This window comes from Marasmius oreades, chromosome 2 (assembly GCF_018924745.1).
Source record: "Marasmius oreades isolate 03SP1 chromosome 2, whole genome shotgun sequence".
Lineage (NCBI taxonomy): Eukaryota > Fungi > Basidiomycota > Agaricomycetes > Agaricales > Marasmiaceae > Marasmius > Marasmius oreades.
In genome coordinates this window covers 4,624,348-4,647,564 of record NC_057324.1, presented here as the reverse complement: position 1 = coordinate 4,647,564, position 23,217 = coordinate 4,624,348, and the positions used below count along the sequence as shown (strand labels likewise).

The 23,217-nt window shown below is 48.4% G+C and overlaps 7 protein-coding genes and 1 non-coding gene across 9 annotated transcripts; 3 read left to right on the top strand and 5 right to left on the bottom strand.

Moving 5' to 3' along the window:
* Positions 1 to 319: 319 nt before the first annotated feature.
* Positions 320 to 1,965, bottom strand: E1B28_005222 (uncharacterized protein). 2 transcript variants are annotated; one of them, XM_043149773.1, is made up of 6 exons: positions 1,705 to 1,965; positions 1,564 to 1,645; positions 1,485 to 1,496; positions 1,127 to 1,432; positions 970 to 1,063; positions 320 to 906 (listed from the first exon to the last, which is right to left on the bottom strand). In XM_043149773.1, the coding sequence occupies exons 1-6, from the start codon at positions 1,749 to 1,751 to the stop codon at positions 665 to 667; spliced, it is 783 nt and encodes a 260-aa protein (XP_043014381.1). In that variant the 5' UTR covers positions 1,752 to 1,965; the 3' UTR covers positions 320 to 664. The 2 variants fall into 2 exon arrangements, with proteins under 2 accessions (XP_043014381.1, XP_043014380.1); XM_043149772.1 differs by having other exon boundaries at positions 970 to 1,432; positions 1,485 to 1,965.
* Positions 1,966 to 3,733: 1,768 nt separating this feature from the next.
* E1B28_005221 (uncharacterized protein) lies at positions 3,734 to 6,388 on the bottom strand (the record flags this gene model as incomplete). The annotated part of the gene is made up of 6 exons (XM_043149771.1): positions 3,734 to 4,104; positions 4,164 to 4,333; positions 4,392 to 4,728; positions 4,780 to 5,395; positions 5,568 to 6,217; positions 6,271 to 6,388. The coding sequence occupies 6 exons, from the start codon at positions 6,386 to 6,388 to the stop codon at positions 3,734 to 3,736; spliced, it is 2,262 nt and encodes a 753-aa protein (XP_043014379.1).
* A 382-nt stretch (positions 6,389 to 6,770) lies between these two features.
* E1B28_005220 (uncharacterized protein) lies at positions 6,771 to 7,260 on the bottom strand (the record flags this gene model as incomplete). Its single annotated transcript, XM_043149770.1, has 2 exons — positions 6,771 to 6,919; positions 7,056 to 7,260. The coding sequence occupies 2 exons, from the start codon at positions 7,258 to 7,260 to the stop codon at positions 6,771 to 6,773; spliced, it is 354 nt and encodes a 117-aa protein (XP_043014378.1).
* A 2,264-nt stretch (positions 7,261 to 9,524) lies between these two features.
* On the top strand, positions 9,525 to 9,607 carry E1B28_005219. Its single transcript has one exon. It is a non-coding gene; the product is annotated as a tRNA-Val (tRNA).
* Positions 9,608 to 11,164: 1,557 nt separating this feature from the next.
* E1B28_005218 (uncharacterized protein) lies at positions 11,165 to 14,901 on the bottom strand. Its single transcript, XM_043149769.1, has 5 exons — positions 14,732 to 14,901; positions 14,611 to 14,659; positions 13,888 to 14,552; positions 13,581 to 13,836; positions 11,165 to 13,523 (listed from the first exon to the last, which is right to left on the bottom strand). Exons 3-5 carry the CDS (start codon positions 13,901 to 13,903, stop codon positions 11,477 to 11,479), a joined length of 2,319 nt encoding a protein of 772 aa, XP_043014377.1. The 5' UTR covers positions 13,904 to 14,552; positions 14,611 to 14,659; positions 14,732 to 14,901; the 3' UTR covers positions 11,165 to 11,476.
* Positions 14,902 to 14,981: 80 nt separating this feature from the next.
* E1B28_005217 (uncharacterized protein) lies at positions 14,982 to 17,101 on the top strand (the record flags this gene model as incomplete). Its single annotated transcript, XM_043149768.1, has 7 exons — positions 14,982 to 15,403; positions 15,457 to 15,560; positions 15,616 to 15,650; positions 15,703 to 15,947; positions 15,999 to 16,097; positions 16,154 to 16,370; positions 16,438 to 17,101. The coding sequence occupies exons 1-7, from the start codon at positions 15,118 to 15,120 to the stop codon at positions 17,099 to 17,101; spliced, it is 1,650 nt and encodes a 549-aa protein (XP_043014376.1). The 5' UTR covers positions 14,982 to 15,117.
* A 310-nt stretch (positions 17,102 to 17,411) lies between these two features.
* On the bottom strand, positions 17,412 to 18,953 carry E1B28_005216 (uncharacterized protein; the record flags this gene model as incomplete). The annotated part of the gene is made up of 9 exons (XM_043149767.1): positions 17,412 to 17,514; positions 17,570 to 17,713; positions 17,799 to 17,930; positions 17,998 to 18,079; positions 18,137 to 18,159; positions 18,218 to 18,398; positions 18,473 to 18,581; positions 18,633 to 18,764; positions 18,816 to 18,953. The coding sequence occupies 9 exons, from the start codon at positions 18,951 to 18,953 to the stop codon at positions 17,412 to 17,414; spliced, it is 1,044 nt and encodes a 347-aa protein (XP_043014375.1).
* A 1,467-nt stretch (positions 18,954 to 20,420) lies between these two features.
* On the top strand, positions 20,421 to 23,041 carry E1B28_005215 (uncharacterized protein). The gene is made up of 4 exons (XM_043149766.1): positions 20,421 to 20,861; positions 20,925 to 21,915; positions 21,969 to 22,123; positions 22,179 to 23,041. The coding sequence occupies exons 1-4, from the start codon at positions 20,457 to 20,459 to the stop codon at positions 22,815 to 22,817; spliced, it is 2,190 nt and encodes a 729-aa protein (XP_043014374.1). The 5' UTR covers positions 20,421 to 20,456; the 3' UTR covers positions 22,818 to 23,041.
* Positions 23,042 to 23,217: the final 176 nt, after the last annotated feature.

Below are 23,217 nucleotides of genomic sequence, written 5' to 3'. Positions count from 1 at the left end.
TGCAGGGTCCGCGTCCACCATGGGGCCGCCTGGAATTTCGCATGCTTTGTCCTCCTGCAGTTCCATCTCGTCTGCCTGTCGTAAGCCGAGCCTCAATCTCCTTACACTGTACTGAGGAACTTTGCAGCAAAGATATTTCACGTTTACCCTGGCCATGAAACGTTACTCATGCCCGAAATGCGACGAGGCGAAGGCTGACGCTAAGCTCAGGACCAATGATATCGGACGACGAAGGATGCAACTTGAATTCTGAACAAGAGCTGCTTGTGGTACTCTGGTGACATGCCACTTCGGAAAAGCTCTTGGAAATTTCAGAGTTCTGCCTCAATCTAGACATAATACGAGCAAATTGTAAGTATATGAGGAGCCTGTAGGGAAAAGCAAAAGCGGCCGACTCTCAGTGTGTTACAGGTAACCTGAGCACCCTCGAGTCAGTGATCTGCCCCGGTGTTGAAGAACATGTCGTCGCAAATTTGTTAATCTCGAGTCAATCATCTCGTATCCTTCAAGGTGGTTCCGGATCCTTCTGGGAACTCTAGAGCCTGTTCCCTTCATGATCTTCTCTCTTGCATTAATTATCGGGAGTTTGAGCAGCTAGGTGGTGAGATAAGATTTCCCGGACGGTCAGTTCACCGACACCGCTGCTACCATCGACCTTCTTTCCTCAGTTCATGCAACGTTTACTCCCTACTCCCGCAGAAACATTCAATACTTTCTCCATTACCCTCTTGACCATGTCCGTCATTACCACCTCCGTACTCTCGATTAGCACCAATTCCTCCACCTTTCCGCTCAGTTGTCCATTCGTGACATCTCCGTCCTCGAACATGTGTTTATGAGCTTGAATATAACCTGGCCAAGCTGCCCTCTCCCAGTACTGAGGAGGGTCATGCCAGATATATCCCTCTGTCACCAACTGTGTAAGTCGCACGGAAAAGCCTGGACCTGTGCCTGAGTTGCACGGCTCACCGGGTGTGTGATATACCCGAGCCTCACGCCTGGCCCTGGCGAGATCTTCCGGCACACGAAGAAAGAAACGTACGTCAAGGCTAGAGACTAGGCGCTCCATGATTGCATGATGCATCGGTCCTCTTAGTCGCGTGAGTGAATACACTTTGGCCCTCACCTCATCCCAGTATAGTAGGAAACCGTCAACCAACACCCAAACAAGCTTCTCGCCGTACTTCTCCAGATGCTGCAATGCAAGGTTTTTGCTTTGTGTCTTCCATTCAGGTATGAGTTTGTGATCGTCGATAGGCACAACTTCAGGGGATTCGAGGAGATTGGCATAGGATTGGTGGTTTGAAGGAAGGAAGCCTGTCCTTTTCACATCGGATAGGAAAGACGTCATGCGATCCCAGTCAATAGCGCTGGGAGCATCGTCACAGTGTGGAAACCCAAAATCTGGATCGACGGGAAGCATTTCGGTGGGCTGGAGGAGGATCAAGACGAGCGAACGGATGCAGAGGTGACGATGCACATACCGGTAGGAAATCCTAGCACATACAAGAAGGTGCAACGATCGTTGAAAAGAAGAATTATCCAGGAGGAATTATCACGCACATCCTGGTGAATGATAAAGCTGTTGTGCAGACAATTTTGAAGATGTTTCGCCAGATTCGTCTTTCCGGAACACGTCGCCCCACTTTATTTCCATCTATGAGTGCAAAAGAGGCTTCATCATCACAGCGCACTGCGACGTACCCTATACCGATAGTAATGACTCTCGTGGGTGTTGTGTCTGTACTCATCACGTTCGGGTTGCCGATGAAGGTTTGAAGGGCGGTACTTGTCTGGACCGTTACTAGGCTGAATTCGGGCAGTGTTGCTCGGGACCTTTAGAGACAGGTGTATGAGTAGCCTGCACATCGTGTACATCAGGTCCCTGACATCCACTGGGTCCGAAGTCTTATTTTTGTAGATACTTCCGGCTCCCGGGTCTACTAAAGTTCAAGAACAATTCCGAAAAGAGTTAATACCTGAGTCTCAGATGGAAACAACGTATCTGTAGGTGCGAATAACCCCTATCTCTTAGTTTCAGGGAACTCGTCTCCAGGCGCACTAGATGCCGTGCCGTAAACGGCCGTCACCGGCTTCATCCTATTCGGCGCAGGGACGTCGGCCACATTGATTAAGTTAGTGCGAGTTCTCAAGGCGTTCGGAGACCTCTCATTGAAAAACGGAGGTCATCCGCTCAACTAATCTCTCAGGATGACCGTTGAATCCGCAGGTCAAGGACTCTCTTCAAGGTACTGCTCTCGCACATCTTCCTTGCCCATGAACTTGCTGCGGATTGAAATAATTGAGATCGCACGCATTCAGCCGCAATCAGAACTTTCAGCTTCTTTCTAGGCTTGGCCCTCCTTCTCTGCCAATCACTTTTGACAATTCCCTCCTTATCGAAATCACTGGCGCCTCGAAGGTACTTGACAGCTTTGGATAATAGACAAATCAGTGAACGAAGGTATCATTTCTGGCAACAAACATTACACTATAATAGTAATAGCCCTTTCCGTTGGTTCGCTTTTCCCTCTTTCTGAGCTTTCTACATTGATGTGAACAAAGGACCCTCGACACCGCTGGCAATTACAAAACCGACCGGGCAGCAACGGCTCAACGTTTATAATATTAGTACCGTGTTAAGCCGTACAAAAACCGTATATAAGCCGATATGCACGGTACGATCTCTCGCCGGCCTTTTCAACCGCGTTAAAGTTAAGAGGTCAATACAGCATATCGAACGGACGCCGCGATCGCTCTTCGGATTTGCACCACCCATATGCATGGTCAGACCATAATCAGACCATCGACTCCAAATCGTAACCGTCCAACGGAGCGAATTTCTCACGTTGTCTATATAACCACTTGCATAATAATTCAGCCACCCACTTACCGCCGGACTACCGCATCCTCTCACTATTGTTTTCCATCAGACCATTCCTTTCTGATTTACATACAGTTGTAATCGTACTTGAGGTTCACCACCGCCAATCTCCGAATCAGAATGCCATTGAGATTCGGGATACACGGTGATATTAGTACATGACATACGCCCGCTCATGTACAGTACTTGTCAGTTTGTAGACAATGTCACCACGAAACGCCTACAGACACTGAATTGCTACTTCTACCAAGGCAGAACAACAGGCTGTCGGCGGCCGGCAATTCTATCCGCTGACCCGGCAAAAATTGAACAGTCGTGGCATTTCATATGGAATACACGAAATTTTGTTTAAGATATAAGATGTATAGAAAGCACTTGGGTACTACCATATTGATAGAAATACATTGTTTCTGAGGTACATTGAAGACAAAGACAGATAAGAAATTAAAGGCCAGTCAGAGGTTTGAAAGTACCAGCAACGTACTTTTTGTCATCATCGCCACAAGCGGGCGAGTTCGAGAAGGGATATAAGACAGTGGATGGAAACGACTGGGTTAAATAGAATGTGATGGAAAAGGTATGTCTTAAACATAACGCGTCGTCAAGAAAAACATGTCCGACCCATATTTGAAAAAGAAAAACAGCTCAACAAAAAGACATGAGGGAACCTCGAAGGTATCAAGGGTGAGTTGAGGGTAAAGAGGCATCAGTAGCGCAAACAAACGCCCTGCAAGTCGGTGTGAAAGTTGAGAAAAAGGGGAGTAAGGGAATTGAAGAACGGAGATCATGGTATTGAAGAAGGAAAAAACGGAAGAAAAACTGCCATCGAGAACGAGAACGACGTTCACCTTACACATCCATCGCCACTCGCTCGTCATCACTTCCGGCCATATCAACGTCTTCCCCATTCCCCTTCCTTGTTCTTGTCCTCATCTTGGCCCCTCCAGCACCAGCACCCGTCGCAGTTGACGCCGCCTTCCTCCGTCGAGTCGTCCTCTTTGTCCCTGCAATACTACCCTTCTTCAAGCTAGCAGGGGGCTGAACATCGGGATCGTTAGGATCGTCATCTTCCACTTGTTCGTCATCGGTCAACGGCGTGCTCTCCCTCGATCTGTTCGCGGTAGTGGATTTATGTCCAGACGTGTTAGGTTCCGCCTCGTCTTCAGGCATGCTGTCTAGCATTCGGAACGATCCCCCATAACCTGCCCCGTGATAAGCACCTACAGTATGATTTGTCAGTCCTCACAAAAGAGTACAACAGACATCCATGTGCACATACCACTGCCTCCATTCGTACCTGAACCCAGGACACCATTCGTCTGGAAATCGAACGCAGGAGAGGGTATGATAGGAGAAAGAGTTTCGCCGTTGCGTTCTCGATAGCCTCTGAGCTCCATCTCGAGCTGACGATTCCTATTGTCTTGCTCTTGAACAATTTGTTGCAAGTATCTGACGGCAGTAGGTTAACGACAGAGAAACCAAAAAACAGGGCAAAAACATGACGCACCTAATGTACTCGACACTCTTCCTCAGAATCATTCCCTTGTTCGCTTTCACCACACCACCCGCAGCGCCTCCATTGGCGTTACCGTTTGCATTGGTAGCGCTGCCATTGGGCGGAGTGGTGTTGACACCCCCAATGCCACCACTAGGTAGAATAGGACTCTCGATCCCACCCAGATTATTGTCCATCCCGTCCTCCTTCTTCATAGTGAGTAATGGGGCAGACCAGAGATCACCGGAATCCGCAGTTGGGGAGGTAGGCGACATCAAATCCGTGCTACCAGAGGGAGAGTCGCCTCCATTACCGGAACCTGAAGGAGCAGGAAGAATATTTTGAGAGCCTAGAATGCATAAGCTCAAAAGGTCAATATTTCAAACGGCAAAGAACATACCAGGAGTACCGGTGGAAGGTAAAGTCCCTCCTTCAAGCAGACTCTCAGGTATCAACGTCGCAAGCTCACTAATCTTCTCATTAATGTTATCCCTTCTCCTCCTTTCGACAGCATTATGACTCTCCCTCCTCCTTCTCCTCTTCTCACTAGCTACCATCGCTTGTTTCTCCTGCGCCGTCAAAGACGAATTTGCCGCTGCAGATCCACCTGCTGAACTGCCCGCAGTGGTAGACGCAGCAGCGGAATTGGTTCTCTGATGTCCACCTCCCGCTCCTCCACCGCCAGCACCCAGATGAGAATGGATACCGCCCGTTCCACTCACGGGCAGCGAAGTACTCGGTGTATGTCCACCGTTATGCTGGCCGCCATGTCCTCCGTAACTACCAAATTCAGAGCCGAAATATCCTCCAAAGCCGACTGAAGTAGATAAGTGAGGGGTAGTATGCATGGAATGTGACAAGGAGTTTGGGTGGTGATGGTGATGCAGAGAGTCGGGTGTGGGAAGGGTGAATTCGCTGGTAGATGTGCCGGTGGGTGATGAAGGTGTGAAACCCCATGGATTGGTGACAGAGGTCGCAGATGAGGAAAGCGGTGAAGCAAGGCTGCCATTGGTATGCTACAACGAAACCGGGTCAGTAAAAAGAGTATACGGAGAAAAGGATACGCTAGAAGGCATTTAGATTTGAAACGAGGGAATAAGCTGCGCCACGGCTCATTGGGTGTAAATGTGGCCATGTACAAACGTGCAACTCTCCGAACCAAAAAATGAAAGCCAAACTCAAACTCACCCTCACGCCAGGTATAACAATCGCTTGCGCTGCCGGTCTGATGTGTGGCGGAGGACTAGTACTCGAAATACTGTTGTTCCTCCGACTTCGGGTGGTTCTCTGAGGTCCAACTCCGCCTGTAGTAGCACCGCCAGTGGGCGGTCTAGATCGTGATCTCGACTGTTCCTTCCCACCCAACGGTGGACTGGGCGTATGAGTTGGATGATGATAGTCATGCTGGGAATGAGAAGGTTGTTCAAATCTCATCGACGAATTCAAAGGGGGGACCGTAGAGTTGAAGTGACTAGGTGCAGTAGTCGATGGTGAGACCCCGACTGGGCCAGCTACACCCATATCGAAGATGTTATGAGTCGTTCGATACGACCCCGATACGTCATCTGAAGGAGAATGAGTCGATCGTTCGTGAGATTGGTTGTGTTGATGATGCCCGTGATGGTCATGATGAAGCCCGTGCAAATGACTTTCGTGGTGACTTCCAGAATGTCCGTGTATATGACCTTCATGGTGGCTTTGTGAGATACCTTCGTGTCCATGATGAGATTGATGTCCAGGATGTGGACTAGCAGCACCCATAAGACTCGCCAACTCGTCCGTAAAATCCATCACATTTCCTCTTCCAAAATCGAACGGAGGAGGAGTTCCCGCGTTTCCTGTGGGAGAGGTTAAAGAACCCGATTCATACTAAACATCACTAAATAAGCACCTTCATGATGTTCCCCGGTCGCCGTAAGTCCTCCACTACTCCCTTCGTTATCCAGATGAAATCCTTCCTGCCTAATATGCGGCTGCGGCTTGAACGACGTCGAGAAGAAAGCACTCATCGTTGTTCTTCAGTTTTCGTAGTTCGATCTTCTTGTATAATTGAATCGCGCCAAATGCAGCGATGGCTAAACGCCAAGTCTGCGGTTTCAGACGTCGTTCTTCTGCTGGTCGTTGACGCCACTTTGCCGTTGTACCAACAGCAAAGACGTTCCTCGATCTGGTAATGGGAAGTAAAGAGGTGACAAAAGGGAGAAGGTGAGGGGAGGAAACGACAAAAGAACGAGTGTGTAAAAAACGGACCGGCAGAAGATGATAGTGGGGGGTTGGGATTTGGTCCCAATCCCGTCAACGTTATTTGTGTCTGAAGGACAACCAAACAACAGATCGATCAAAACTTTGATGGTGGAACCGTGGGGAAAGGGCTCCGCATGGGTGAAATTCTTATGTCATCCGGCTGATACCGCCGGGAGGCCGTTTCCAAGCCGGGCAGCACCCTTCCCTGGTATCCAATATCTCTATCTCTTCGCCTTGACTCGACGGCGACAACACAAGTTCAACGGCTTCAGAGGGTAAGTATGAACCCCGGAAGACTGGAAGAAGCAAAAACAGTCAGATCAATTCAGAATTTCTAAGCAGAACATTCATAGAAGCCTTCGGCTTCAATCATATTCCCTTCTCCAAGGAACTATCACTTCATTGGCATTGGCACAATGTCTGCAAACTTACATGTAAAAATGACCATACATACAGCTTTCGGCAATTGTATGCCAATGTCTCCATCCTGGGAAACGAGGTCTTCCTGATTCGCGTCGTTGTTCGTTGAAGGAAACTCCGAAGATACCACCAAGGTGGTGCCTTGCCAAAAAGCTTTGCCCGAGTGCAACGCACGGCAAACGCAACGGTTGAACGTTTCGGATGCACGCTGTGCCATGAGGCACTTGGGGCAAACGGGAGTAGCTCGACAGCGACAGCAACAGAAGTTATCAGATCTCCTCTCTTCTCAGCGCAGCCTACTGGCCGATCCGCACTTCCTCCCCAAGTCAACAGATTCGCTCTTCAAAATCAAATCAGGCCACCGATTGCGGGGTAAGGCCAAGTATGGGGCACCATGTAAGCGGTTTCAGGGGTCTTCGCTGCATGACAACTTGACATACGTATGGAACATCGGTAGAAATTGTGATGGAAGTCCGGCAATCCGGTTAGTACCAACCTATTACTGGCTGATACTGACCGATGCAGACGAAGATGGTTGTCAGAATACGGCCAAAGTAGAGTGGAGAGGGGATGGAAGCAATTGGGAGGTCGGGAGAAGTAAAGAAGTCACGAACAACTTGTGGAGTTCAAAAGGGCGACATATTGCATCTCGTTGGCAGGGAGCCATCATCTTGATGAAAGCGTATATTCACACGTAGCTTCGTGAGAAACCAAGCCACAACTGCATCTGGAACCAAATCGTCTAGACCTCGATGTATAACGAGAGACAAGAGACGCACCGACGTGGATTTTCAAAAAGTGGTCTCTGCTATTGTCATTCCGCCCTTACTCCTACGAAACCCGTCTCGACCGACAATGTCCATCTATATCTCCAGATCCATCAGCGAAACACACCCCCAAATCGTCTTCCACGATCTAGGATGGTCCGGGATTGCGAGAGAAACGGAGAACAACCAGTAGGATGAAGGGAATGAAAAGGCGCCGAACGCGATCGCAGGGGATCTCGGGGTTGGTTACGAGCTCAAACATGATGTGAGCAGCACCTAGAGAGGGGAGAAAATATAGGGAGACTGGCAGCGAAAATGGGAACGACGAACAGGGGTGTGAGGCGGAGGAAAAACGTGTCCCGGAACCATACCGCTCTCCTCTTAAAAGCTCGCAGAGCTCTCCACACTCAAAGTCACCGGATACACAGTGACCGTGTACGCGATCACCTGAGTTCGTAGCGAACCGTCGGCTGACGTGACTGATAAATGGGACCCGAGAGACAGAGAACCGGTGATTCGGGGTAGAGGGTGTTTGAGGTGTAGAAACTTGTACGTCTAGTCACCAGACAAGTCACCCGAGTACTTGTCAAAGTAGTAAGATGGAAGATGACGCGGTTCTTGCAGTGCACTGTTACTGACGTATGAATTTGCCCTGTTGAGCTGAGGAAACCCGGTCATGAGAACGTGACATCTCCATACGCATGAAAAGGCTAGCTGTATAAAGAAACCTCGGACATTGATATAAGTTAAACGGGAAGAGATAGGAAACTAACCATGAAACGTTTATGACTCCGCTTGAACAGTAATGCGTTCACCTGATAGAGGTATGAGGCTATTCGCAACAGAGTCTTTCCAGGCGATGGTAACGGTCCTTGAAGGCGCATATAGGCGGTCGAACCTCGTCAAAACCTGCAAGTTGTTCGGCCACAACTTCTGATTCCTCAACTGGACTGAGGGTCAGTTTCGTCAGTCAACCAACAATATAACATACTTTGAAAGCCCCTTCTCTCGAGCGAGCCCCATCCTCTGACCTCGAGTAGCAGCATTGAGTAGCAAGTCATGATGGGTGATAAAAGATGGAACTAGGCAGGGAAACTGGGTCCTGGTCCCTCCATATATAGCCCCGTTGACACAGACTCAGATGACACCAACGAACTCTCCACCTGATGTCGAGTAGTGATCACGCTGGCTGCGAACTATCAGTCACCTGGATTGTCCCCATCTCTACGGAGTAATGAGCACACGAGCCGGAAGGGAATGAAATTAATAGAGACCGAATAATGACGCGAAGACGAAAGATTGCGAGGTCATGGTGGCAGAGACAAAGGAGAGGAACTGATCATGACCACCTCGGAAGAATATCTATATTGACATGTGAAAGCAGAACCGCCGTCCAGATTAGGATCTATTTTCCCACACAACACAACCTTTTCAACCTCTTCCTAGAGTACCAATTGAGACTTCTTTCTACCCGCCGTTTCCTATTCTCAGTGTCATTCATAACCGACGACGTTTGCAGTCCGGACATAACCGTCTTCACTCGTTGGCGACTAACGCATCTTTCGTCCGAAATGCACCCTTCATCTTGAGTGAGTCATGCGTATCTCAATTACTGTTTTCTGGTAATTCATAGTCGTGACTCTCTTGAAGGTCAGCCAGTTCTCAATTCATATTGACCTCGTCCGATATATTCACCCGACCACCTCAAACATGTGGTTCGGTGGCGTAGTTGGTTATCGCATCTGTCTTACAAGTTCCTTGCACAGAAGGTCCCCAGTTCGAGCCTGGGTCGAATCATTTTTCCTTGGACCAAAAATCCCATTCTGTTTTATATTCGCGAGGCATTTGAACTACCTTGTCTGTGGCCCGCCGGTTTCCGGTGGAGTTCAAGTTCACTTTATTCAATAGGTGTTCTTTTTACTTTTTTGGCTCTTCCATCTTTTAAGGCAAGAGACCTTAATTAAATGGGCGTAAACTTGCTCCCAGAAGGACTGACTTGACATATTCAACAGGTAACAATCCGAGTTGTTCAAGGACTGGGGTGTGAGTTTCTTGACAGTCTAGCCCGAGATTCATTGAATGCCAAACTGATGCTTCGATATGAATTCAAGGAAGTTCAACTTAACTGTGATGTACTTCAATGCAAGACGACCCGCTTTCTGGCATCCGCCACAGAACCACGAATGCGCCTCCTCCACTTATACGTTCGGAGACATAGAAAGAAGTGAAGTGCTGGCTTGTAGGGATAAAGAGCGTTGGAACTTAAGGTGAGGATCCCCGGCGCCCATCGCTTCTTCTCTGCCACTCCATTGAACCTCTTCAACACCAGCGAATTTAAATGAAGCTCACCATCTCTTCTCTTGTTCTCCTTGCTCTCTCGTCTCCCTCGCTCAAGACTGCGTCTGTGGTAGTACGTCTCAGAAATCTTTTCGTGGATATGTATCTCACCCGGTGAAACGAAAACAGATAACATCTACACCGAAGCTGACATCCGTCAACGCTGAAAAAGAAGCTCAAGAGTTGTGGACAGCCAACAAAACACTCGAGTACGTTACTGAAATTACACTCCCAGTTCGTCCCTTCGCTCATGAGTGAATGGCATTTTTTCCCCTAGGGTCCATCCCAAACCGTTCCGTAAAACGAAGGTACATTTGTCCCAGGTCCTTCTCCCTAAGCCATCCTCAGGGTGACACAGCGATCTCCTCCATTTGAGAGTGAAACTCACACAGGACAAAAGACCTCCGTGACCGCTGCGGATCCGATCCTCTCTTCTCCTTCCCATTACGTGCTAATGGGACCGTTTATGACTCAAGGAAAAGGAAAAAAAAACTGCGGATGATAGAATCGTCTTGACTCTTGAGTGGGGTGACGAAGTACGGCACGAGGGGAGTTGGGACTTATTGTGGTACGTACTATATACTTATATATACTCTTCCTGTCCGAATATCCATGGAGCTCACAGTTCACTGACCTGACCCTTTTATATATACAGGTTGCGTCACGAATGGACCGGACAATTTACAATTTTGGGAATGCGTACCATCAGTGCGAATACGTAGGATCCCAACGGAGGGTGCTAGTTAGTAGCTACCAGCCCGGGCGTCTTGGTTCCCGTCCCCGAGCCCTAAAGCGATGGAATTGAACAGTAGAACGAGGGGGGGACGAAACTTGAAACTGGATTCGTAGTCCTTGTAGATCAGCCGATGCCAATTTTCTCAATAGAAATGACAGTACCCACCCAAGAACCTTTATTGACACTGTTCGTAATAAAATTGCCCAGCTCATTTGATTCGGTCCGTTGCCACCAAAGAAGCCAATTGACCTGCTAACAATCGGTACGAACTCGAACTTTTCCTTGCAAGGCGAATTAACATGATATTTGAATCAAATAGTACATATAGTATAATGTTTAAAAGACTAGATAGATACAACGTCGAATTCGACGAATAAAATAATATGCTACATTGTTTAAAGAGTCTACTTGAGTAGGGTGGACAGAAATGACATCCGTGTGTATGAGCTACAGCAGTGAGTGGAAAAAAAGAAACACCATGAATTGTTATGGCTACAAGAGAAAAACAAAAACAGAAAGAACGTGAATGCGTCATGCAGACATCAGAAACAGAAAAAAAGGGGAAAAAAAACGAGCGAATGGGATATAATCCCTTACACCCTCAAAAACATCTCCACAGGGATAGGCTTCCTCCGCTTCGTCATCTCACCCTCCTCATCAGAACAACCAACACTCTCAACAGACGACAAACTCGTCCTCCTCACCACCTTCCTTCTCCTACCCACACTCTCAAAACCAGCCCCTCCAAGCCCAAGTCTTCGAAGAGCAGCAGGAGGCGCAGCTTCCGCACCTAATCTCTTCAAAGCCGCCGGAGACATCGTACTCGGTGAAGTGGTGGTAGGGGAAAGGGGAGGGGAGGAGAGTGGGGTATCGAATGAGAATGAAGATATAGTTGACCGAGAGGGAGATTTGGGCGCTTGTGAGAAGCCATACGAATGTCTACTGCTGTAACTACCGCTAGCACTCGTAGACCTCCGCATCCTCGTAGCAGAAGTACCAGAGGCCGAAGGCCCAACAATGACAATACCCCTCTTTTTCTTCGTTGTACGGGGTGAAGTAGAGGTCATAGTTGTGTTGTTGTGGTTGTTCCCACGGAAGTACAACTTGAACTTGCTAACCGCAGAGGTAGCGGGCGTTCGCGGAGATTGAAGCTGAACAGAGGAAAGCGTAGAGGAAGACCAACGAGATTTCAACACCGGTCGAGGATCCCGCTCCAGCTCTTCGTCATCCTCTTGTTGCACCTTCGCCAACGGCTCGCCATCTTCAACCGGAGTAAAAGGCACAGGAGAGCCAGGTAACGAAACCGGCAACTTCAAATCACCCTCCATATCAAACTGGTGATGGTCCAAATCGACGTCGAATTCAAGGTCGAACGCGTCCAGTTCAACTTCCAAATCGTGAACGTCAAGATCAATGTCGACATCCGAAACAACAACGCCACTGTCCTCGCCAACCTCTGAGCAGGGGGAGGTAGGCAAAGAGCTGGCTTCTGAACGTCCTGCAGATGATAAACTGCCACAGGACAGGTCTGAAGACGAGGCAGAGTTTTCGGTGGCAAGGTAATCGCTATCAGCGAAGGGTGAGATACCGTAAAAGCTGAAAATAGAACTCCCATCAACGCCTTCGTCAGATGGCACGACGCTTGACCGAGGAAGTGCTTTGGTGAGTATGAGGGATGGTGGGCGGGATTTCCTTGAGAGTGTGGGTACTCCTGGGGAACTGGAAGTGGCACGTTGCGATATGGGAGGCGGTGGAGGCGGTCGCGAAGGTATTAGGAAACTTCTTCTCGACCAAGCGGGGTCTAATTGTGCACTGGGGAAACACGCTTTCCGGGATTCATTGATTGAGGCAGGAGTATGGGGGGTGTCGGGTAGAGAAACTGAGACCCGACATCGTGGTTGTGGGGGAGGAGCGAGGGACTCAGGTCGTGCTCGTGGGAGAAGGTCGTGTTTGTGAGGCGTTGAAGAGCGAATAGTCAACAAAGAGCTGATAGAGGATGCGTAGAACTCTTCTTCTGTATCTGAATCCTCAGATTCCGACACTGGTGTTTGAAGGGAGGGTACGACCACGAATGGATCGCAAGAGGCTTTCTCAACGAAGGGTGAGGTGGGTAATGCGAAAGAGATTGGCTCTATCGTCATTCCCTCCTCTAGGTCCGTGAAACATGGGGAGGAAACGGATGGACTGATAGGGGAAGAGAAGAACTTGTCGAATGCAAGGTCATTCCGCTTCACGATCGTCAAAGGCTTAATTGTCTTGAGTCTCGTCAACGAGCAGGGTGACGAGTCTGAGCGTAAATGTGGACCGAATCGCGGTGAAGATGCTGGTGACTCCTCCGGTGTGATGGGTAAGCCAGATGAGATGGAGCTCGGAGATGAGAATGGCGAAGGCGATGTGTAGGATCGAGGAGGAGAATGGGGAAATTGGAATGAGATATGGAGGGCATCGGGCGAAGGGGTTGCCGATCGAGGCAACGGTGATGGTGAACGGGAGAAGGATGCAGGCGAGGCGGACCGTGACGAGCGTGCAGAGGAAGAGCCAGGTGTTGGCGGGCGAGGCGCCGGTCTTGGTACAGAGAGCATCGAATCATTGGAAAGGATGTCTTCTTCCGATCGACGTTTGGCAAGACGGATGGTGGATCTGAAATAACAAAATCAGACGGTGTCGCAACATCTAAGAGACAAGTTGGTAACGTACATCTTTGGTCTCCTCCTGTCAGGTGTACTTCTGCCGGAAGAAAACGATGGCCTGGGAGAATCAAAGAGATCTTCCGAATCTTCAGTGATTATCTGCAGCTGAGGGACGGCTTTCTTCCTCGGTGTAGACTTGTATGGGAGTAACGAGCATGAGCTCAGTAGTGAAGATGCTGTGGAGGTGGAAGCAGTGGAGGTCAATGATGAGATGGAAATGGAAGGGTTTCGTCGAGTGGTTGTGCGTTGTTGTCTCTTCAAAACTATCCAAGTCGAGTTAGTAAGGAGAAGATGTGGCCAGTTATTGAACTCACAAGACGCGGCGTTCATGTTCGTGTCGGGTCGTGTTGAATTGCTTGGAGTTGCAGATGGAAGTGAAGAGGAAAAAGGGAGAACGAGCGAGAGCGACCGCCATATCTCCCGTCCTGCATTATAATCGACAGAGAAGAATAAGAAGACCTCGTTATTGTTCCCTTCTAGGGCAGGCTTGCCGCAGTACAATGCGCTCCCAAAAGCGTCAAAAGGTCAAGAGACGCTTTGTTTGGACACCGGGAGCCGAATGGGAAGGAGCCAAATAGTATCGGTCCCAAATACGGAAGGTGACGGCAACAGGACCCGGTGTACAAATAAATGTCGGTCCGTACCCGGAGTAGCCAAATAAAGCGTCTATTGTCCCAAAAATGTGCTTGCCTTTGTTACCTCGCCCGTGTTATTACAATAATAATGCGATTCTGTAGAATGATCAGTGATCTTCCAATATTGCAGAAGCATGTTAATAGATGAAGGGTTTGACCCTGCACCAAGTATTCGTGGGTCCACGGGAGGCCGTAATAATAAGATCAGCTGTTATGAACCTCAAATTTGAGAGAGACCTCAGACAGGCGGCAGCGCCACTCCTCGAGGACAGTCGCCTCACGACCTCGCATGAGCTTGTATATCATGGATTAGAATGCAACTGACAGGCTGCGGGTATTCCGACCTAGAAGATGCAAGTCAGAACCGTTTGAAAGGTGAGGATTGAAATTGGCAGTCCGGACCGTCATCATGAATGAACTTTTCAAGAGAATGTAAAATCTTATTCTAGCTCTAGGCAATAGCATATCGACCATCAGCCCTGCACGGAGTTGTTCAGTCCGCTATACATTAATCGCTACGTACCTTTTACCAGGCTTTAAAAGCCATCATCAGTTTCCTGGACGAGCTTACGCTCAGGGAATATCATCGGTCTCCGCTCTAATACCCAGGCGTAGACGACCATTGCAGGGAGGTCATTGAGTCAAAGAGTAAACCCGGTATTAGAAGTAGCGTTGAGAGGACCGATACTATGGTCAGCGGAAAGCGGCGAACTTCCGCCGGGAAATTCACGGGCGGATATACATATACCACGTGATGCATTGACACGTCGTATGAACTCTATCCACCTGCAACTCTTTTATCCTTCTACCCTCGACCAAGGAGACCTCTGCAAAGCAAGTCTGTCTTTCTAGTTTCTTTTACCTTCATTTTTCCTCTTTATTTCCGGTCCAGCCCAAATCGGTACCAAAATGTCCGTCGCAGATGACGACAGCTTACTCGAAAAGCTGGACACAATCGTTCCTGCCCCCCTAGCTGAATTCGATGCCTTTCCGAAATTCCCTACGACCTACAAGTCGCGCTCAGAGTCTCGTGGATTTTTGACTGTACTTGTTGGATTCCTGGCGTTCTTGCTTATGCTCAACGACATTGGGGAGTATATTTACGGTTGGCCGGATTATGAGTTTAGTGTGGATAAGGATCTCGGGAGTTCTATATTCATCAACATGGATATTCTAGTTGCTATGCCTTGTGGAGGTGAGTCTGCTCTGTTCGCGTTGAATGAAAGCGTTCTAATTTCTATTTTCTAGCTATCAGCGTGGACTTGAGGGATGCACTAGGAGACAGGTTGATGTTGAGTTCGAATTGGAGGGGCAGAGGGGAGAAAGGTTTTATGACTTTAAAGCGTGATGGGGTGTGTTTCGTTTCTCGAACAGTCCGGCTTCATCCTTAACTGACGCGATTCCCAGGTCAAATTCGACGTTGGAAGAGCTACCGCGATGCAGTAAGGAAAACTTTTTGAATGTCCATCGTCATGGCTCATACGGTCCTTGCAGCGAACACGCGAAAATGTTATCCGCTGGAGAAGCCATTAAGCAATCCCGCAAGTCGCGTGGGTTGTTCGATGTTTTCCAAAGTCATAAATCCAAAGCACCCGAAATCAGACCGGCCATTCAGTACGAGGCTGATGGAAGTGCATGCAGAGTTTATGGACATATGGAAGTCAAGAAGGTTACTGCCAACCTTCACATCACAACACTAGGACATGGATATGCGACCCACGAGCACACTGACCACTCAAGTGAGTTCCACATGACGGTTCGATATGAACTATGCTGACGGGTGCATTCAGAGATGAACCTTTCACATGTCATCAACGAGCTCTCCTTTGGACCTTACTTCCCCGATATCACCCAGCCTCTAGACTACTCATATGAAGTAACCAATGACCGTATGTGTGTCTTCTCTTACCGCGTCTTTCATTTACTGACTCGCGTGTATTCGAAGCATTTGTTGCATACCAATATTTCCTCCATGTTGTGCCTACAACCTACATCGCTCCAAGACGCGCTCCTTTGAAGACCAACCAATACAGTGTCACGCACTACACTAGGGTGTTAGAACACGGCAAAGGGACGCCTGGAATATTCTTCAAATTCGATTTGGACCCAATGGCCTTGACGATTCACCAACGGACAACTACCCTTCTTCAGTTGTTGATCAGGTACGCTTATTCCCTTGCACTTCCCCTAGAATTTGGAACTCATAACATTCGTTGATCGTATTACTAGATGTATTGGTGTGGTAGGCGGAGTCTTCGTTTGCATGGGCTACGCCATCCGCATAACCACCCGCGCAGTCGAAGTCGTCACCGGTCCCGACGAATCCGACTCCATCGCCGTAGCCGCCTCTGGTGCATCCACCAAACCCGGTCTCCGTTCCAAATGGGCAGGAGGACACCTCCGCAGTCGCAGTAAAATCATTCGCCAAGGCACTGGTTGGACTGTCGACAACTCCCCCGGTTCCCCTGCCATGTCTACCTACAGTGGATACAGCAGCTACGCCGGTTCTCCGATGCCCAACCAAGGAGCATTCAGTCCTTACCCAAATCAATCGACGTTCAGCCCTGTACAATCCCCATTTGTTAGTTCTCCTGCTTATAACGCGCAACTGCCACCTTCAAATCCTGCTTCGCCTGCTCCGGGTAGTACGTTTATGTCTCCGCCTCCTCCCCCGAGTGCGAGTGCGAGAGGTGGGTCACCGTCGTTGGCCCCACCACCTTCTAGTGGATTGCAAAGTCATTTTGGGCCTCCCCCGCCTGTGCCGGGTACACCGTCGTCGTTTGGGCAGTTCCCGCCAACGCCTAATCCTGTGAATGGAGAGAGTGGGTTCCCAAATGGACCTTCTCCTCCACCGAAGAGGATTCCTTCGGGTGGGCCGAAGAAGGAGGATTAAAATGTTTTTTTTCTTGCCTTTGATGAAGGGTACATTGTTGAGATGCGGAAACGCGGAATGGGTGAGGGGACATACATTGCCACAATTGTCATAAGCACATAACTTATTTCTTCCCCCTTACATACTCGTTTTTTTGTGCATTTGATTCGCTTCCATCCTTCATTTTTTGTCTATTCGTTTGCGATTTGCGAAACTGTGTTTTTTGTTTTTTGCTACGCTAGTGTATGTGATATGAAAATGGCGTCTTGTCGATTATACATACCATCGATTGAACGTAGTCGAAACTTGATATATGTAGGCCTTTAGCTGCCTAGACATCCACGTCGTTCATCAAAACCGCAGCGGTTCTTATTAGTTTCTCGTGGTGATCAGACCGTGGCTTGATGTCGCAAGGAAACGGTACCGGCCGACTGCTAGATTGAAGATGTAAGTTTGGTCATTCCGTATCAACAGGGGAAGTAAACGTACTTCTGTAAAGACGACATAAACTCTTGATTCGGCACAATCTCATTTCCAAATTCGTCCTTGGCTTTCCTAATGCTGAAGGAATGTAGCATGCCTGCTACGGCTGCGTACATACTTATCATCGCAAGATGACGGCCAGGACATATTCTGCGTATAGGAAAGCAGTAGTAAGGGAATAGATTAGCGATAGTAGATAATGAAAATTGAGGCAGACAATATGATATTAACATACCTCCTCCCAGTTCCCCAAAACATTATGGGCTCCAGGATATCGGGATTAATCTGACCGTCTGGAGTAAGGAATCGACCTGGAATGAACTTGTCCGTGTCCCGTCCGTATATTTCTGCATCTCGGAATACAGCCCTTTATGAACAACAAGGCTTTGGATAAGTATCCTACTTATATGAAAAGAAGAGTAAAAGAAATCTACCAAACATTCCCGATAACTACCGAGTTTTTCGGAATTCGATACCCTCTGTATTCATCTTCCTCCGTAACAAGATGGGCTAAACCTTAATAGATCCTTGGGTCAAAACTAGAACCGAGACAACCCAGGTCAAGCAACATACCAAGTGGATCGACTGGTTGCCAGCTGGGACCGAAATGGAGAAGTTAGAATCAAGATACCAATCACTAGAACCTGAACGAACCGCATGGTCTCATACAGAATAGCTGTAATGTATGGCAAGTCATCGCGATCCTTCAAATCCGATAGCCTGTCTGGGCCGACAACCCGGTCCAGTTCTTCTTGAGCTAATCTCTGGGCTTCGGGGTAGCACACCATGGCGAGGATGAATATATGAAGGGCACAGACGGTCGTGTCGGTGCCAGCTAGGAAGACAAGAACGCGTTTAGCCAGTCAGTCAGACGTTCAAGTAATCGGATGCTCGGATGCGACAACAGACCAAGATACATGGCACCAGCAGACTCCCGTACAACTGTTTCATCCGCATCATCGGTATTCTTCCTCTCTAAACAGTAAGAGACAAAACAGGGCTTGATTGATCCATTAACCTGTTCGATAGTAAGACAAATGTAACAGGAAGCGAGTGGCATCAAACGCACAATCTGCTTCTTGACAATATCAAATGGCTCATTCAACATCTTATCAGCATCTTTTCCCCATTCTCTTCCTTTGAGTTTGAAAGATGCCCCAGGAAACCATGAAGGTACGTATTTGAGAATCGGAAGGTAGTCCTAACTGATATTTAGGAACTGCAGGAGCAACCAAGTTCGGAGAATACTTACGACTAGGAATGACCCCGGGACTGCAGCAGCCACGAAACCCTCAAGTGCTCGATCAGCTGTGTTGATCGCTGGGTCACCGATTTCGGCCGGTTTAATGGTGATGCCATAAGTTATAGAGAGAATTAAAGAACCGGCCATGCCGTTTTCGAGGTTAATGGTCTGCAGAAAAGATTATGGGACCATGGAAAGACAAACTGTCGGAAAAGATGATAGAAGTTGTCGGGTTCACGAAGAAGGTCAACCAGTAGATTTCTGACTGCCTTGACTGTTTGTGGTTCATATCGTTCTGATTGTTTGGGGTTGAATTCTTGAAAGAGGATGAGCAATTGACAAGACAGTGGAGGTTGGGAATTACCTTGATGAACGAGTTTTCGGCGGGTATTCCACGACTTCCCATAGGGCATTGTGATAAGTATCCAACCCCATCTTCGGGACAATGTTCAGCTTCGACCACAAACATCCCAGGTCGCTTACCCAATCCTGAAATATTTGGATTAGAAACAATGTTCGTACATAACATGCGGGAGAGGATTCTCACACCTCATTCAACATCGTCCATTTCGGCCTGCTTGAATATATGTTTGACCGCTTTTCCAAAAGGTCGTTAATGGCCTCATAGGAGTTCAAGATTATGGTCGTGGTACCGGCGAATTCGAAGTGAACGATATCGGAATCTGTTGCGATGGCATTGAGTTCGCGAACCTGACAACCGAGGTAAGACCTGACTGAATTTTCTCCCCCACTCAACGTACGTCAACCATTCGTGGCTGCGTGGGAGATCCAGTAGATTTCCTGTTCACGGCTCTTAGTAGGACGTAACCTTATGCTGGAACAGAAAACCTACCTATGAGAGGAAGAGCTCTTGGACCGGGCGGAAGCTTTCGCCTAAGCCTCGCGGAGCGCACTGCCAGGATCATCCCAAGAATGATCACGATTACCGATCCATAATAATCGCTCACTCGCGATAGCAAGCCCAGTCTGGTTCCTGAGAAGATTTCGCAGTGGCGGCTAGCTGCGTACTATATAGGTCCAATTCGTGAGAAGACCGGTGGTCTTTTATTCAGCAAACACCACGACGAAAGCTCTATGGAAGATTGGAGGTACTTCGATGATCACATAGCCAGAACTATGTGAAAACCGTAAGAACAGTCAAAATCGAATAGAACCTAAACCCAACCAGGAGGGTGCAGTGCACTAGAGTACACTCCGGCCAGTATTATCTTTTAAGGCTCTTCATATACGGTTTGTTCGGCTCCCTGTCGTGTCTTTGGGTTCTCCCTTAGACTCTAGTGCGAGCGAAAGAGAATGTGCACACTACTACTCTGCCAAGCGCTTAAGCGTATCAGAAAGGCTCATTAACATTATCCATTACTGTCCAAATACTTACGTTGACGGCTTTGTTTGGACTCCCAGGCAATCTTGAGTGTTTCGGATTGTGTTTTGACGGTTTTGTGGGAAATCCCTACTAATGCATCACGATTCTGTGAATTAGCATTAGAGCGAGAAACAAGCTTAACGGTGAGCTGGCGAATGATTAATGATCGATGACTAGGACTGGTGAACGATCACGTGTTTATGTCACAGGTCATCGTCACAAAACTTGAGCTTATACCGCCATTCTATCCACTCTCCGTACTCACCATGGCTCCTGTTCCTTCCAATGAAATACTCGAAAATCTACCAGACTCGAATCAAGTAACTAAAGAGGACGGCCAGGACGTCGAATTTCCAGCACAGAATAGCGAACGGCCTGTAACTCCCCCTGCTGGCCAGGGAACGAAATCTGACAAGTTACACGAAACGCCCTTGAAGTACTCTGCCTCCTCTCATAATCAGTGTACCTCTATGCACTATCAACGGGACGCAAGGTACCGTCAGGCCGAGTCAGAGAATCAAGGAAAGTTCATCTCAATGGATCCGGAACGATTTTTGGATCTGTTCTTGCCGGCTGATCCTACCAAGCCCTTCAACCACAATGACGCTGCTCAAGAAAATTTTGAGAATGCCGCGAAGTGTGCAAGAGAAAAGGAATCATATCCATTCCTCGTACGTCAACGCTCTGGAACAAAATATAAATTTGTTGCTGATACGACGTTAAACGACCAACAGAGCAAAGCCTTCTCGGCATATTGTCCCTCTCTAGAAATCATCAATACCAGTAAACATCCTACGACTGTGATTTGGGGTAGACAGGAAGTGGAGATCAAACCAGACATTTCGGCATATCTGAAGGGTGGGCGTGCCACAGGCCAGGATAGTGCGGTGGACATTGACAAAGTGGAGGTCATGATCGAAGGCAAATGGACCATATCAGATGATGCCTTCGATGACACTGAGAAAGGCTTCGAGCGGAACAGTGGCATGGGGAAGGATACCCGTGGACAGATTACAGCGTACGCCGCCGCCCAACTTGCTCGCCAACATAGGACCCATTGCTTCTCCGTCTTGTTCGTGAAAGATTCAGCTCGTCTTATCCGATGGGATCGAGCAGGCGCGATTGCCACCAAGAAATTCAACTTTGTCAAAGAGCACTGGCTAGCGATGTTTTTTCACAGATACAACTTCGCATCGCCATCAACTCGTGGAGTCGATACCTCTGTCGAGCACCTTCTGGGTATAGATCCGCTCGTGAAGGAAGCACGGAAGGCATTGGGGACCCAATCCGACGAACCATTGTACAAGTTCAAGATAGTTGACGACGAGACGGGAGCCATCACGTACTACATTGGTTCGAAGCCATTGTTCAATTTCGGAAGCTCTTTTACCGGACGCTGCACTCGCTGCTACAAGTTATATGATATAAAGAGGGAGAAAATTGTGTTCATGAAGGACACTTGGCGAGTTGATGCAAAGGATGTGATGAAGGAGGGGGAGGTCTACCGGCTCTTGAAAGAACGTGGTGTGCCCAACATCCTTACACTCGTCACTTATGGGGACGTGCGACACCAGGACAATTCGACTCAACCCACGCAGACTCAACATTTCAGACAGATGAGGGGACACTGTCACGCTCGTCTCGTCTTTGAAGAGATTGGTCGGGACCTGACGCACTTTAACACTACGGGAGAGATAGTGAGTGCAATTAAAGATGCCATTAAAGGTCAGTTGTCTACCATTCACCTTCACTTTGTGTGTTCTCACAGAGGTTTTCAGCTCATAAGGGGGCCTATGAAGAACCCCGAATTATGCATCGCGATGTCAGTGTCGGAAACATATTGATCTTGGATAATGGCAAGGGGGTGCTCATCGACTGGGATCTCAGCAAATCTCTCGATAAGAAAGGCACGCCTCGGCAGAACCAACGAACGGTACGCACGCATGCTTTGACTCACTTGTCTCCGAGTCTAACTTTCACTGCTGCAGGGCACATGGCAATTCATGTCAGCCAATCTGTTGGCCAATCCTAGCGCGCCTGTACACGAGCTCGCCGATGACCTTGAATCATTCTACCATGTTCTCGTTTGGGTTGTGTTGAAGTTCACTCCACATCCGTTGCACAAACGCGACTTGATGCACCTGTTGCAGACGCGTTTCGACGAGACAATTCCCAGAACGGGGGAGGTTCCTGTCGGAGGAGGGCAAAAAAAGGTACATTTCCAAAGCAGCTACATGCGAAACGAAACCCCACTTCCCCAGGGCGAGCTGCGTAACCTCATCGTCGATTTAGAGGCAGTCCTTCGAATCCGGTACGCCAAAGAACCAATAGAAGCAGTAGATATCGAAGACTTGAACACGATCGAAGTCAACTTCCGAAAAGGGTTGATGGATGAATCCAAATATACCATTCGAATCAAGAAAAATATCGCGTGGCAACGGACAGAATACACAAAACGCCTTACCAGCCATACCTGGATGCTTTCCCGTTTCTGTCAAGCTGCTAGCCTAAAGGATAGAATGTTGGACAAACGGGTCGTGCATGATGTGACTCCCTCGAACCGAAGCGAGCAAGAAACACGGGTACGGAAGAGGTCGAGCGAGTTGGAGTCGGAGGAGGTTGGATAGAGCTGCTAAGAGTGTTGTCGGTGGGTACTCTGACGATCCTAATCCGGAAGATAAAGAGGATTCGCCGATGAAGGATGATCATGACAAGGATTACAAACCATAGGGCACGCTAGTCGGTACTCGTTGGACGTACAATCATAACATATTAAGTTACATTCGTCGATATGTTTTCGTATCTAGCAACTGCATGTTTGTATTACTAGAGTGATTTCGTGATACCTTCTATAGACAATTGTATCATAGTAGCATCTCGTTGGCTTTCCCCACTCGACTCTTACCCAAGCAGGGCTTCCCCCAAGTGCCTGGCGAACGGTGTAACCATCGCCTTAACCTAATACTTTACGACCCCTCGATTTCTATGCTATGAAACGGTTGTATTGCAGATTGATACACCAAAGCC

Coding starts and splice junctions, on each gene's coding strand:
- E1B28_005222 (XM_043149773.1), bottom strand. CDS start 1,751: ATGAGTACAGACACAACACCCACGAGAGTCATTACTATCGGTATAGG. Junction 1,646..1,704: donor GTCATTACTATCGGTATAGG/GTACGTCGCAGT, acceptor ATGGAAATAAAG/TGGGGCGACGTGTTCCGGAA. Junction 907..969: donor TCGGGTATATCACACACCCG/GTGAGCCGTGCA, acceptor AGTTGGTGACAG/AGGGATATATCTGGCATGAC.
- E1B28_005218 (XM_043149769.1), bottom strand. Junction 13,524..13,580: donor GACAGGAGGAGACCAAAGAT/GTACGTTACCAA, acceptor TTGTTATTTCAG/ATCCACCATCCGTCTTGCCA.
- E1B28_005215 (XM_043149766.1), top strand. CDS start 20,457: ATGGCTCCTGTTCCTTCCAATGAAATACTCGAAAATCTACCAGACTCG. Junction 20,862..20,924: donor AGGAATCATATCCATTCCTC/GTACGTCAACGC, acceptor AACGACCAACAG/AGCAAAGCCTTCTCGGCATA. Junction 21,916..21,968: donor AATTAAAGATGCCATTAAAG/GTCAGTTGTCTA, acceptor AGAGGTTTTCAG/CTCATAAGGGGGCCTATGAA.